At 34.9% G+C, this 16,214-nt stretch overlaps 1 protein-coding gene across 1 annotated transcript in view; it reads left to right on the top strand.

Annotated features, from left to right (window-relative positions):
• LOC124994235 (vesicle-associated membrane protein 714-like) overlaps positions 1-7,765 on the top strand; it is a 28,006-nt gene extending 20,241 nt beyond the window's left edge. The window contains exon 6 of the mRNA XM_047566019.1: positions 7,628-7,765. Coding sequence (XP_047421975.1) covers positions 7,628-7,765 — 138 coding nt within the window. The remainder of the gene's footprint in view (positions 1-7,627) is intronic.
• The last annotated feature ends 8,449 nt before the right edge of the window (positions 7,766-16,214 follow it).

Genomic DNA, 16,214 nt, shown 5'->3' with positions numbered 1-16,214 from the left:
TCAACTTTTGGATATCTTTGAACTTCTCTATTAGGAAATATTTTTAAAACTAGTTTGGAGTTGGGTACAGTGGTGCACACTTGTATTTCTAGCAACCTGGGAGGCTAAGTAAGGAGGACTACGAGTTCAAGGCCAGCCTGGGCAACTTAGACACTGTCTCAAAATAAAAAATGAAAAGGGCTAGAGGTATAGCTTAGTGGTATGGCACCCCTGGGTTCAATCCCCAGTACTAAAATTAAAAAAAAAAAACTATGTACAAAATGCCATGTGCAGTTGTAGTCTCAATTTTTTTAGTCTTTCTTGTGCCTATGGTTAGTTTTATTTTCTCCTAACCTTTTTTTTTTGCTGGGAGTGGGGAGGGTATCAGGGATTGAACTCAGGGGCACTCGATCATGGAGCCACATCCCCAGCCCTGTTTTATGTTTTATTTAGAGACTGGGTCTCCTGAGTTGCTTAGCACCTCACCTTTGCGGAGGCTGCCCTTGAACTCGAGAACCTCCTGCCTCAGCCTCCTCAGCCACTGAGATTACAGGTGTATACCACCAAACCTGCTGTTTTCTCATAACCTTTATTTGCAACTACCTTGAGGCCACTAGGTTTGAATAGAAAGGCTACATAATCTAATCTCTACTATAGGGCAGAATCTTTTTTGAATGGAATTAAAATTCACATCATGTGGGCTGGGGTTGTGATTCAGTGGTAGAGCACTTACTTAGCACGTGTGAGGTGCTGGGTTAGATCCTCAGCACCACATAAGAATAAACAAAATTCACAGAACATAAAATTAACATTTTGGAGTATACAAATGAGTGACAATTAGTACATTTACAGTGTTATATACCCATCACCTCTACCTAGTTCCAAAACATTTTTGTCATCCCAAAATAAGGAACCTTCACATCCCTCAGAAACTCCCCAGGTTCTGGCAGTCACTAATCAACTTTCTGTCTTTGTAGATTTACCAATTTAGGATATTTCATATGAATTAAGTCATATGTAATTTTATGTATCTGGATGCTTTCACTTAGCTTGGTATTTTTTAGCTTCATTTAAGTTGTAGCTTGTATTAAGTACTTCATTCCTTTTTATGGCTAAAAAATATTTTATTCCATATACCACAATTTGTCCGTTAATCTTATAGACATTTGGATTGTTTCTACCTTTTGGCTATTGTGAATAATATTACTGTGAAGTTTGCTTCTTATATCTTATCTAGCATTTCTAGCTGGTAATAGTAGCAGTGCCATAGGGCAACATAATCCATCATCTCAGTGGACTGGTTAATTTTTTTCCCCATAGGAAAGGAGGCAACATCTAAATCCTAGTAAGCTGTGGCCCCCAAATGACTTCCTTTTTATAGCCCACTGAATAGAAGCCACTTAATAAAAGATGAAATTTGAATTACATATTTTAAAACAATTTTTCTCGTATAATTCTCACACAGCACATAATCATTCTCACTAAACTATTTTTGCCTACCTAAATTAATTTTACATCCCTTTTTTCCCATAGTATTTTTGTAAAAGATTCTACTGAATAGTATTAAAATGCATATTTGGTTTTTTAACAAAAAGTAGTCCAATAAACTATCTGTCAATCTTTCTATAGATAAATGTGGTCATCAATTTAAATTTGGCAGGTTATTGTATACCTTTATCTTGGTATTCTCTCAAAAATCCAATAAAATGATTAATAAATAATTAAAATTTCAAAGTATAAATTACTAGAATAAAAAAAGGAGAAAAGACAGCAGGTAAGAAACATCAGTAATTCTGGACCTAGAGAGTGGATATGTAAGTAGTTATTGGTCTCAGTAAAACAGAAAAAGCTAAAACAATATATCAGGAGAATAAATTGAGACACAAATAGATTCAGGCATTAGAACCTTGGAAAGACTCAGAAATTGGAGACACATGATACTTCTAAAAGTAGATGTCCAGCATAGGTCTAGAAATAAGAGACTGTGTGTAAAGTCTTTAAAGGAACACATTAGCCATGGAGTCCCTTCCCTGTTGTATACAGCCAACTACTTCCTCTCCTTATCTCTGACAAAGGAGAAGAAATTTTCTCTCTACAGACAACAGACCAAAGAAGTTCTAAACTCAGACATCAGGTACAGTTGTGAACAGAGTGATCAGCATATTAAAATAAGATGGAATAAAGAATACAGTGACTACTCATGAACATCTCTCCCACTCAGTTTCAACCATGCAGGAGATTAAACCAAGGAAAAAGATCTATAGATAACCCCAATTAAATGGTCAGGTCCATACCAGATTTCTACAGTGAAGTCCACCAATATCAAACCATACTCACACTGAGTTCCCAGTCAGTTTTAGTAAATCAACAATTTGAGTCATGAGGTATTTGAGGAAAGTCTCAATAATAATAATAAAAACCAAAAGAAATGGGTGGGGGGAGGAACTAGACAAAATAGATAATACAGGAGCAAAAGAAAGCATCATTTAAAAAATTCTCTAACATTTTGAGAGGAATAATAGAAGATAGTATATTCCTGAAACGAGAACAGAAAACTATATAAAAATATTCATAAAAAAGAGTTTTTGGAAATTAAAATGATACTAAAAATGTAAAATTCAATATGTAATTATTATAGTATAAAGTTGAGATAGTCTCTTAGAAATTAGAGCTGAAAGATAAAGTCAGAGATTCAGTCTAAATATAACATGAATAACAGAAGTTTTTAAGAAAATGAAGACATCAGAGTAATACAAGAAAAATGTCTAGAACTGAGTAATATGAGTGTTTAGAATCTGTGAACAAAAGTCAGGATCATAGCTAGACATGTAATCTTGCAATTATAGAACATTAAAAAGGAAATAATGATTCTAAAGGCTTTCAGAGATGGAGGAAAGCAAAAACAAAGACTTGGCAGTTAGAATGGCATCACATTTCTCAATAGCAATACTGAAAGCTAAAGACAAATGGAAAAATGCTTTTACTATTCTTCTGAAAATTATTTCCAAATTAGATTTCTATACCCAATCAAACTACCAACTTAGTATAAAGATAAAATAAAGACATTTTGTAGGTATGCAAATTCTTAGAAATGTACCTCCTACTCACCCTTTCTAAGGAAGTTTTTGGAAGATATTTTCCACCAATAAAAGGGAATAGGTGAAAAAAGAAAAAGATGTCAGATTGAGAAAACAAAAAGTCCCAACACAGAGAAGGATAATCCCAGGATATTGGTGAAATAATATTCCAAGATTAAAACTATATAAGAAATCTGGAGCCCAGCCAAACCAAATTACAGAAGGTCAGAAGGCTCTGTTAGGGACTTCTTCAAGATAAAGCAAAAGGATCCAACACAGGAATGAGCAGAGGAAGGATATATTTCACTCCTTTGGAGCATTTGGGAAGGATATATTTCACTCCTTTGGAGCTTTTGGGAAGGATCTATTTCACTCCTTTGGAGCATTTGGTATATTTAAAACTAATAAATAATATTTTAATTATGGGTATATTTTACCTATTATAGGAATATTAGTTTTAGAGAAACCAAAATATTAATAACCAAATTAATAACAGGTATATTTTTTAACTCTAAAGAAACCAAAAAGTTTTACATTGAAGTCATTTGTAATCCATGGCCTAGCAAATATTTACAAAGTTTTGATTTAACAGAAACAAAGAACAGGACTGGGGTTGTGGCTCGGTGCTAGAGTATTTGCCTAGCATGTGTGAGGCCCTGAGTTTGATCCTCAGCACCATGTAAAAATAAAATGAAGGTATTATGTCCACCTACAACTAAAACAAAATATTCTTTAAAAAGATTAAGAAAAGAGAAGGGAAAAGATGTGTGTTTGGGAAAGGGGTTTGGGGGGCATTATAAGACTTAAATTCTTTGTGGAAATGCAAATCAAAACTGCACTGAGATTTCATCTCAACCCAGTTAGAATGGCAATCAGCAAGAATGTAAATAATAATAAATGCTGGTGAGGATGTGGGTAGAAAGAACACTTGTATGTTGTTTGGATTGTATATTAGTACAACCACTATGGAAATCAGTATGAAGTTTCCTCAAAGACTAGAAAGGGGGAAGTATTGAGGAATGAAATGAACCAAATTATACTGATATATTGAGTGTATGTACAAATATGTAACAACGAATCCCACTATTACGTATAATTAGGATGCACCAATAAAAAGGGGGAAAAAAGAAGACTAGGAGTGGAACCACTATATGTTTCACATAGTCCACTCCTTGGTATTTATTCAAAAGAACCAAAATCAGCACACTATAGTCACATATGCATTCCAATATTTATAGCAGTACAATTCAAACAACCAAGTTATGAAACCAACCTAGATATCTATAAGCAGATGAACTGATAAAGAAAATGTGGTATATATACACAGTGGAGTTCTACTCAGCCATAAAGAATGAAATTATGTCATTTGCGGGTAAATGGATGGACTGGAGAAAATCATGCTAAGTAAGATAAGGCAGTCTCGAAAAGTCAATAGTCAAATGTTTTCCCTCATATGAAGAATCTAGAGAATAAAGGAATTTTTTAAGAAAGGAAGATCTAACATAAATAGAAGGGAGATCAGTAGAGGAAAGGTAGGTAGAGGATCAAGGGGGAAAGAGGAAGAGAAAGAAATGGGAAGAATTGGGGAACAAAATCTACCAAATTATGCTTTATGCATGTATGAATAAACCACAATGAGTCCCACTTCTATGTATAATTATAATGTATGAGTAAAAAAGATATACATGTAACTAAGTACAAAGGCATATGACTGTAATCCCAGCTACTTAGGAGATTGAGCCAACAAGATCACAAGTTCAAAGCCAGCCTTGGCAACTTAGTGAGACCCTGTCTTAAAATTTAAAAATAAAAAGGATGGGAGATATAATTCAGTGGTATGGTTCACTGGGTTCAATCCCCAGTGCCAAATATAAATAGATATATGGTGAATTGGGAGGCAGGGAGGGAAAGGGGAAGTACTAGAGAATGAATTAGAGTAAAGTATACACATTAGGAATATTTCACAATGAACCCCACCGTTAACATATAATTGGAATACACTAATAAAAAATTTTGAGAGTTAAATTCTTTTCTTTCATTGGAAACAATGATCAAGAAAAACATATGTATGTATGTGTGCATGTATATACATATATATATATATATATATATATACGTGTGGAGATCAAAAATGTCTGCAGACATTGTCAAATATCTGCTGGAGGGCAAAAATAGACCACCATCTCAGCTGAGAATTACTATACTAAGTAATAGGGATACAGCAACAAAAACAAAACAAAACTGAAAGTAGTCACCTCTGAGAAAGAGGTTCAGGAATGGGAAGGAGTAAGAAACTATCATTATTACTCATAAGTCTTGTCAAATTCTGACTTTTCAAACTACATACATGCATTATATATATATATATATATATATATATATATATATATATATATTCACTACTAAAAAGAGAAAGCATATCATTTAAGAGAAGACTATAAAGTCCATTTACACCTTAAATAAATTTTCAGCTGGACATAGTGGTGCACACTTGTAATCCCAACCATTTGGAGATGAATCAGGAGAATCTCAAGTTCAAGGCCAGACTTAGCAACTTAGTGAGAACCTGCCTCAAAATAAAAAAAATAAAAGGGCTGGGGATGTAGCTCAGAGGTAGAACATGTCTGGGGTCAGTCCTGGTACACACACACACACACACACACACACACACACACACACACAATAAATTCAAACCAGATAGTATAGAGTAGTCATGCAATTCTAAATTTGAATTCCAGCTCCACCACTTGCTATCTACATTAACTTTAGGCAAGTAATTTAAACCTTCCTGAGCCTCATTTTCTTTGACTATAAACTAAGAATGCTGACAAGATTATTATAAATAATGCATGTTATTGTGCAGAAATATATATAAATCCATGGTATGTAGTGCCTATTACCAAAGCACTCAATAAATTCTTAACATCTTGAAAAGTACATCCAGAGACCTAGCTTCCATATGCCAGATCCTTGGGAATAACCAACAGTATTTTGGGTATGTAAACCTGGGATCCCATAACTTGTCATACGTTAGAATTGTGAGGCTACATGAGTGCTGCACTGTAATCATTACATTGACTTTGCTCTTGGAAAGTCACCATATATTCTGACAGTAAAGAAGCTAACCTGACAGTAAATAATAAAGTTAATTGAAACATGTTTCAAATAATTTTACTTCTTATTCATGTGGCAGACAGCAAAAGTTCATGTAAGAGCAAGTGAATTATTAATATAATAACTACTTGAGAACATTTAAAAGAGTTAAATGAGGCTGGGTATGGTGGTGCACACCTGTAATCCCAGTGGCTAGGGAGGCTGAGGCAGGAGGATCACGAGTTCGAGGCCAACCTTAGCAACTTAGTGAGACCCTGACTCAAAATAAAATAAAGTGTGGTATATATACATAATAGAATATTACTCAGCCTTAAAGAAGAAAGAAATTATGGCATTGGCTGATAAATGGATGGAACTGGAGAATATCATCCTAAGTGAAATAAGCCAATCCCAAAAAAACAAAAAGCCGAATGTTTTCTCTGACATGCAGATGCTAATGCACAATGGGGGGCGGTAAGGAAGAATAGAGTTACTTTAGATTATGTAGAGAAGAGTGAAGGGAGGGAAGGCAGTACTGGGATAGGAAGGATAGTAGAATGAATCAGACATTATTACCCTATGTACATATATAACTGTATGGTGATATTCTACATCATGTATAACCAGAAGAATGAGAAATTATACTCCATTATATATAATGTATCAAAGTGCATTCTATGCCAAGTATAACTAATTAAAACAAATAAAATTTAAAATAAAAAGGGCTGGGATGTGGCTTAGTGGTTAAGTACCCCTGGACTCAATCCCTGGTCCCAAAAACCAAAACAAACTTAACGAAATCCTTATTGCCCATGAAAAATATTAATCCTTGTTGTAATGGCAAGATTCTCATAGGGCAGTCTAGATGTACTATGTTCAGTTTCTTCAATCTGTGATTCTGCGGTGGTAGGTTCTCTCATCCCCATCTGACAAATTAATTCATTCACTTAACAATTCTGCTGTATATCTGCACTGTCTCATGCTGGGATTGTATCAGTGAGTGAAACAGACAAAAATCTTGCTTCCATGGAACTTGTTTTCCTGCACAGTACTTGTCTCTTATCTAACTCTATGTAAATTTTACTGTTTGTCTAGAATGTAAAAAATTGAAAAAGAATAGCGTCTAGAATGGAACTGGAGCAGCAATTTTAAATAGATTGTAAGGAATGGTGGTCTTTAAAATCATGAAGGAAGAAACTGAGGCTCAAAGAATTACGAACTTGTGCAAAGTCACAAAGTCAATAAAGTGAATAAAATTAACAGCTAAATACAAGCACCTAGAATCTTGGTACATCACTTTATAAAAGCTGCTGGGTCCTGTTAGAACTCTTGGAATTGGTCAAACCCATACAAAATCTGTTCTTTCAGATAGCTCTCATTAAGTATTAGAGTGAGCCCATTAATGCACAAATAAATAAAACATTAAAACAATAAAAACATTAAATAAAACATTAAATTTGTGTTTATTTTTATTTCAGGTCAAAGAATTCCAAAACAGAGGAGAAATTCATAGGAGGCTATGGTGGAAATACTTCAAAAAGATTATAGTTATCAGCATGGCAATTCTCCTTTCAATTATTATCATTCTTTTAAGTATAAACGTAATACCACCTTGACCCTTTTCCCCATCCCCAACAGGTGCCAATAAATTATTATATGTAATTAGAGTCCTACAACAATTATGAAATCTTTCTCTAGAGAAAGTGGAGGAAAGGCGGTTAGAAGTATTTCCTTGTCCCTATGGTGCCCTTTGACTGCCTCTGTACCTCTTTTATTTCTGTAGTACTATTTGTTCTTTGCCATGTTCCACTACTTTCCCGGTCTCTCTTCCTTTTTAAAGATTAAGAACTGCAGGACATGATGGAACCAGTAACCCCAGCTACTCAGGAGGCTGAGGCAGAAGGATACAAATCTGAACCTAGCCTGAACACCTTAGCAAGACCCTGTCTCAAAAGAAAAAAAAAAAGATTGAGAATGTAGCTCAGAGGTAGAGCTCTGTGCTCCTGGGTTCAATCTCCAGTAACCCCTCCCCACCTCAAAAAAAAAAAAAAAAAAAGAAAAAAGAATCACACTGCCAAAATTCAACTTTCAGCTCTGCACATACCATCTATGTGACTTTGGACAAGTTAACCCGTGGCCCTTTTCCTTCACCTGTAAAATGGTATTGATACTTATTGAATAGAGTTGCTGGTATTAATAGGAAAAGATGATTACATTAATGCCATTCATCAATACCTATAATTGTCCCCCTCAGCCAGAAATGATTTTGATCTGTCTAGAAACAGGACAGCCCAGAAATATCCACCTCTTCTACATATTTATTTGAAATGAAAATCCAAACCATTGTTTTAGATGCACCATTTCCTTGTGTAAGGTTAAAAAACTAGTCATATTATTTCTCTCAAATCATAGGTCCTGTCCATCTATCTTATTAATCTACAGCCTTTGTTGTTTTTAAAAATATACCACCATTCAGTAACCTTAAATCACCATGCTTTCTAGTAACTATAACATCTAACTAACTTTGCAGTTACTAACAAGGTGTGATGAGTTCTATTTCCCAAGTGGGAACTTAAGGTCTGAAGAAGTCAGTTTTAAAAATCATTTAGTGATTCATTAGGAACAGAGGATCCTGACTGCTAGATAACTCGTTTTAATTATGGTAATGATTACACATCAGCATTTTAAGTAGCTACCAAGCTTCTTATTCTTCCAACATACCACTTTCCCATTCACCAAATATTTAGGAGATTTGAAATGTTAGAAACTTTGTAGTTTCTGTAGTTTTCACATAGGAAAAGGGAAGTGATTGAATACTGACTCTGATAACAATGTTCTAAGTGCTATGGGGGAGGGGTACCTAGAGTTTTATAAAGACACTAAGAGGTTGGTATATAAATGATATGAGTTTATATTATCTTTACTTTGTACATGAGAAAATAGCCAAGTTGATGACATATTCAAGGTCACACAATTAGAAAGCTGCAGTTGTATTAATAACTATGGTGGATAGTCACAAAACTCATTTAACTTAAGAATATACTGTCTGACCCATTAGTTGTGGGTCAGACAAAACAGTACTACTTTATTGCCAGTTTGATAGGATTTTAGGGGAAAAAACAATTTGAAGAGTAGTATGGGAGAAGAAATTATGTATTTCACTGAAATTCTTGTTTTGTTTTGGTATTGGGGACAGAACCCAGGATCTTCTGTGTGCAAGGCAAGTACTCTGCCACTGGGCGGCCAGCCTCTGCTGCCATTATTTTTGAAGCCCTAATAAACTTGTCTCTTAACATTTAATTTGTAATTAATGTATAAAACAATCATTTGTATCCTGGTCACTACCATAAATTACTGCTAGACAATCATGAACTTAAGAGATCATATAATCTGTCCCCTCATCATTTTATGTATTAGGAAGCCAAGCCTAAATGAATAGTGAGCTTCTTAAAGTTCTTTTCTCCTGGCCTCATTTTAGTTATCATCCTAGTTCCAGGCAAGAGGTCCCATAAAATGCTGTTTTCATATGCAATCTTAAACTTTCGAAAGAGTTTAGATTTGTGAACTGTTGAGACCTGCATGGAAATAAGGAAAGTAGTCATTTACCAAGTGGTGTTTCCCTATTATTTGTGCTAGAAATGTCAGAAAAACATGAGTAGAAACAAACATGTTAAGACAGTTCAATTTTTGATTTGCTTGTGCAAATATTTTTGAGCCCCCTGCTTTGCACAAGTTTTAACAATTAGGATCCATTCTAAGTTACCACATAGGTAGAAATAACTAATGTTTGAAAAACAGAATGTTTGTGTAAGACAGGGCCCTAATCCTAACATCCCAGTTAAAAGGCAAGTCCAACAAAAATAAACATGTTAAAACAACAACATCTGTGTAAGTGGCAGGTTGCATGGCAGAGGAAGATGAGTCATCTGAGGAAGATGAGCGACACAGGCTTGAGTCACTTCAGGAAGGTTTCATGGGTTATAAAGGGTTGAATGGATCTCACTAGTAAATGAATTCATGTCAATAGGTCAAGGCAGTCAATAATAATTAACTTGAACACTTAGGATCTGCTAATAACTGTTAAGTATAGAGAATCTTATTTAATCCTCACAAGCACATTGAGATCGTTTCATTTCCATTTTAAACATGAGAAAACTGAAGCACAAGTTGTAAACTTGCCGGAATCCCTGGTTTAGTAAGAGGAAACAAATGGAATACTGCTTGCTGATGAGGGTGCACAAGAGAGACTAAATCTTGGAATTCAGTCATGCTATCATTCATTCAATCACATGGCCTGCAGCGTCCCACTCTCCAGGGTGCTTTTCTTCACTCCCATAATGTTGCATTCTCCAGCTCTAACATCTGTTCTGAAGATCAAACTATTTTCCAAATCTCTACTGGATACACCTATTTGGATATCATGCATACACTTTAAACTTTAGTTCTCCAAACTCAACTATATAGTCATCCTCCTTTCCTCACAAAACCTAATGTGTGATCGTATTTTCTATCTATAAATGTCAACACAGTTATCCTGTAACTGAGAACCGTTAGCACTACCTCAACTCCCCTTGTCATTTCCAAACGAGCTACCAAAAGTATGGAATTTCTCAAAGCTTCTGAAGATTTTTAAGTCAGAGAAGCCCAGAAAAGAAGTGCCCAGGCAAGTTTTGAGAAAAAGCATTCTTTCCCATCATAGCTGACATAACCCCCACAAGCCCAGCCTCATCATACTACTCTTCATATTGTCTACACATCTCACATAGGTATTTAATATCTAGTATTTTCATATTCTTAACTTCCATAGCTCTTAAATATACTGAGAATATAGTAATAGCAACAAAATGTGAAGCTTTGGTTTTTATCTCAGTATCAGAATCACTTAGAGATCTTAATCATACAGATAACTGGGCTACAATCCTAAAAATTCTGCTTTACTATGGGCTAGGGCTTCAAAGTGTGTTAAGCTTTGTAATAAGGTTTAATAACTGCCAACCTCAAAGCATTTTAACATGCCAATTTAATATCCATGCTTGAAGAAGATAAAATTACAGTTAGAAAAGCTGAGATTTACTTAATTTGCCCAACATTACTAGACCTCAGAACTACTCATCTGAAATAATTCATTTCATTAAATATATTTAGAAATTTTGAAAATCTGCTAAATGGAATGTTCCATACATTTTAACAGATCTGAAAAGGTATTTGGGACTTCTTTGCAAAGTTTATATTATCCCATTAAGGAATCAAGGTCTTTCAGAGAATCTCATTGTAGAATTATGGCAGAATCTAGAATTTACGAAGAAACCCATTGTTTAATTCTGGCCTCTGATGTTTTTTGTACAACAAAAAAGCAAACCACAAGCTGGTTACAAACACAAAGAGGGCATCTGTTGGGGCACAGAAGACCTGGCTCAGCACTGCACCATGACCCCACATATAATGACAGGCAAGCACTAGGTGACCCACTTTCTTTTAAACATTCTCAACACAAAATGAAGTATAATAGTAAAAACAATACTGTTAAGACTTCGGAGCATGAGTCCCTTGGTTAACATTTTTATTATTACATGTCTAATTCAATTTACCATTTTCTGAAAGCTTTGTACATCTACATAAAACAGTAAATGCAGGCCAGGCACAATGATGCATACCTGTAATCCCAGCAGCTAGGGAGGCTGAGCTAGGAGGTGCCAAGCCACTCAGTGGTCTTGTACCCCCAACCCCCCCCCCCAAAATGACCTACACATTCCAGAACCATGCTCAAATAGAAGGGGATATGTTAGTATCCATTTCTTCTAATTCATTCCCAAACCATCACAGTGCTGGGTATATGGTTCAGTGGTAAAGTATCCCTGAGTTCAATCCCTGATACCCCCCCCCCCAGTAAAAACCCAGTAAATGCATATTAACACTTTTAGTGGTCTCACTACATTTGACAGCAAACCCAGCATAAGCCAAAAACTAAACATCCCCATACAAAATCTTCCTATTCTCCATATCCCACCTCATGAGCATTCTGGAGAAAACAGGAATTGCCCTTTTTCTTGTATCAAATTCAGCAACTCTTCAACTTGCAACACATTTTGACTTATACACTAAATCTAAAAGAATCTCATCATTTTAAAATTCTTATGTTTAAATATTATGGAAGTTGCTCTGTCAACTAAAACTGAGACCTATGTATTTCAAGATATTCATCCAAGAGAAAGCTTGTTAAAAAAAAGACAAAGCGAAAAATGCATGAGTGCTGTAAGAGTTTAATCATAAGACAAAAGCACTACTACATTGTAATTTGAACATAATCTTTCATAAAAGAAAATTTAGTGCAAATTAAAACCCCATGAAAGCCCACTATAAACTTCAAATGAAGACTCTAGACTTCTAGAAATGGAAACACTGGTTCCAGTGGAATTTGCTTGGGAAAATTATGTCTTGAAAATGCTAAATGGTACAGAAAACATGTAATTTAAAAATCAAATCAACCAGGTTCTAAGAAAAAAGACATGCTGATAGGTCTTAATACATAAAAATAATTGATTAGTAGTAGCATGCTTTATATATCAGTGAATGTAGAGGCAATTTACAACAAATTTATGAGCATTTCAAAGTTTAATTTACTCCCTTAGTCAATCTCTGAACTACACTGTAATAATCACTCATCTTTCAAAAAATTTTTTTAGTAAGGTTCCACTTCATTTTTGTCTCATACTGGTTATTTTATAAAAACGTGATTAAACTGTGGAATCCAAGGCCATCCATTAAAAATAAAAAAAGCAATTACATTATTCCTTTTCTCAAGTATTTATTCAAAGCAGTTTCCATGACATGTTAAATGTCACATTTAAGTACTGGCAGTAACCAACCTCTCGGGTTCTGTCCAAAACTTGTTTTTCTAAGAGAAATTTTGAAAAGGTCAGGATAAAGTAAACGATCTAAATTCTAGAATGCATGGGGAATACAGCTATCTGATACAAAATAAAATGTATACAAATTAACCTTTTAATTCTCTTCCCAACACATCAAGGGAGTTGTTTCCCCAAGTAGAATCCTGTAACTTCTATTATCACCAAAGAATTAGTACCTAACCATGTTATTTAAAGACTTTTAAAGAATGCCTCCTGAGTTAAAACAGATTTGGACTGCTATAACAAGAACACCTTGCTCTTACTCATGAGCTAATTCTTCTGAAGCATTCATCATTTTTAAGCAGTACAATTTTGTTAAGATCCTTTTCCCCTTCCCTTATAACATTCATCACCCCCAATTTTCTGCCTTTACAGGGCTTACTGGTGAAAATTCACCAACATTTAGCAGTTACATTACTGCTCTAAATTACAGTCCACCAGGTCCCATTTTCTTTACTTAAGTCCATCTGAGGGGCTGCTAGAAGTATACACATTCTTCTTTATAATCTAAAAGGTGCTAAGGACAATATATCACCAGCCCAATTCAAGACAACAGGAAGTCAATTTCATTCAGTTATTGGTTATCAATTTATAATGCAATAGATGACTAAGACCAGTGACAAACCAAAAGCATGAAGATCATGATACAGAAAAGGTATGTTGCCTGTAAAGAATGTAAAAACAAAAACTCATGTTCTCAAACTATAGCAACTCACGCCACCTCTCTTCCACCACTTAGTAAATCACTATCACCGTCTCTGATACGTTCATTAGAATGCTAACAATCTTTTGTGTTGTTCATACTAGACCATGATTAAAATGCTGACTGGTGTAACTATGAAATGTGTGCCTTTGTCTTTCTATGGAGGTAAAACTAAAATCTCAAAAGATTTATGAAATGAACTGTAACTTTCACCATCTTAATGTTAGGGTAGCTAAGATCACTCGGGGTATGTAAAAACAATCCCAGTCAACACCAGTAACAACTGATAATAGAGAGGACCTTCAGGCCTCTTTGAAATGCCAACCAATTATGATCAGCCCTTCCCCAGTTTACCAGATTATAGGCAACTGAGAATTATAAGCCAGGCAAACTTAATTTGCACAACTAGATACTTATCTTGCTGTAATCATTTTACTCCTGAAAAATTTCAAGCAAGACTTCTATGCTAAATCAAAATAGCTTAAATGTGGTAACTTATGATGTTACCTTCTCAACTTTGTTAAAAGTAGGAAGTTTAAAAAAAAAATCACCTTTAATGAGTAGTTTGAGATACTTAAATGTTAGCATACTGACCAAATAAATTTTGTTGAGATATGTCACTGTATTATATATGGGCTCTAGATTTTGACAGTATCAGTTTAATTGATCCCAAACCAAATAAACAATTCACTTCAGGATTAACAAAAAGACACTGGTAGACAGTGGGTTCCATCCTCGTTTCCAAAATTCCTAATGCCTTAAAAACCTAAACATGAAGTACTTACAAAGTAGTCTTAAAAATAAACCCAATCAATAAAATAAAAGCACACAGACTGAGTTTCTAATATTTAGGATGCCTAAAATTGGATATTAATGTAGTTTAGACTACTATCTCACTGTGAACTGGCACCTGAACAGATGTTCCACAAATAATGGATTATAACTCAGGCACCACAAAATACAATGAAAAAATTGCCATCACAAAGTGGAAAATAATATGGTTACAACTTTATGATACACAATGAAGAAAGGAATAAAAAGACACAGAACCCCAGGAAGAGAAATTAACTCACCTGGTAGTAGATACCTAGTAAACCAAAAAGATTTCAAAAGTATCAAAATCTGATTCAGGAAAATAGTCCCTGAAAATTTTATTACTTTACAAGGTGATTGGTAGTTTCAAGTATATCACACAAGAACTGAAATCAAAGCTATGTAAAACAGCCCACTAATACAGACTGATTCTATATTCATCTAGCCAACTACTTGTGAACATTGTCGGTCAAATTCTAGAAAGGTACTGAGCTATTAATTTACCTGCTGCTGTTTCCCTAAATCTTTTTACCAACCACCCCCAAACTCAAAAACACCATGTCAAGATCATCCTTCTGAAATCCTACTAAAATCTAGCAATTTCAAAAGGAAGAGGGGAGAGAAAAGACATTTAAAACAAAATGCAAAGGAGAAAACAGCAATAGTTGAGAAAGTGCCAAAGCCTATTAACAATTGTTGACTGAACACTGAATATTCTCAGTAGTGAGGACATCTCTCAGAAAGCCTGAGAACAGAATTCAAGCAAGGGTCAGGAAATGAGAGCCCCAAGTACCAATCGAAATATAGGTAAAAAGAGGTCTAACAAGGTTTGCTTCAAAATCTGACAATCTTTATCGTCGGTACTGCCAGACAACCGATTCCTCCATACTTAAGAAATAGGAGATTTAATCTCAGAACCAGGTAAGCGTATTTCTTGGACTGAACAGGCAGTAATGAAATGAAGATCCCTTGGCCTTACCACTGTACCTCCAGGATCAGAATACTGGCAGTCCAAGGTTTTACTCCTTCAGGCTCTGCTGAACCTGATAGCTGGAGAAAACAATGGATATTTCTAGGGGCTTCTCAATAAAACAAATGCAGATTACTCAGCAGTAAACCTCCCTGGGTTCACAGGCTCTTCTCCCAACCAGTATAAATGTTGACAACATCCAATTAGTTTAAGTGCTCCACTCCTAAGGGGGAGCCCCATATCACCAAATATTTGAGGAAAATTCCTAACATATAAGCCAGAAACCAAATCAACAGGAAAGCAAAGCATCTTGAAGTCAACTCTTAAAGCATCACTGATAAAATTACAGATGGAAGGGGTCTTTGAAATTAAGAAATGACTGGTATTTTAAAAAATCGTTTTTAAAGATTGAAGGATTAAATTGTACAAATTACTCATAAGAGAGTGAAATGGAAGGGGGAAAGATGCTTGGTAACAAGAATTCCAGGGACAAAAGACAGCGGTAGTTAATCAATTCATTAATATAACACCAGAACTGAAGAGCAAGTTTATACACTGTAAGACATTTCCAATGAGTACCCAGCATGATGGATAAATAAAACCAAGACAGTCATGAAATGTAAGAACACTGGTGACAAATGAAAAACATCCTTAGTGATTTCCAAGTAAAA

Source organism: Sciurus carolinensis, chromosome 10 (genome assembly GCF_902686445.1).
Source record: "Sciurus carolinensis chromosome 10, mSciCar1.2, whole genome shotgun sequence".
In the NCBI taxonomy this organism is placed as follows: domain Eukaryota; kingdom Metazoa; phylum Chordata; class Mammalia; order Rodentia; family Sciuridae; genus Sciurus; species Sciurus carolinensis.
Note: the sequence above shows the minus strand (reverse complement) of the source record. Positions and strands in the feature narration are given on the sequence as shown.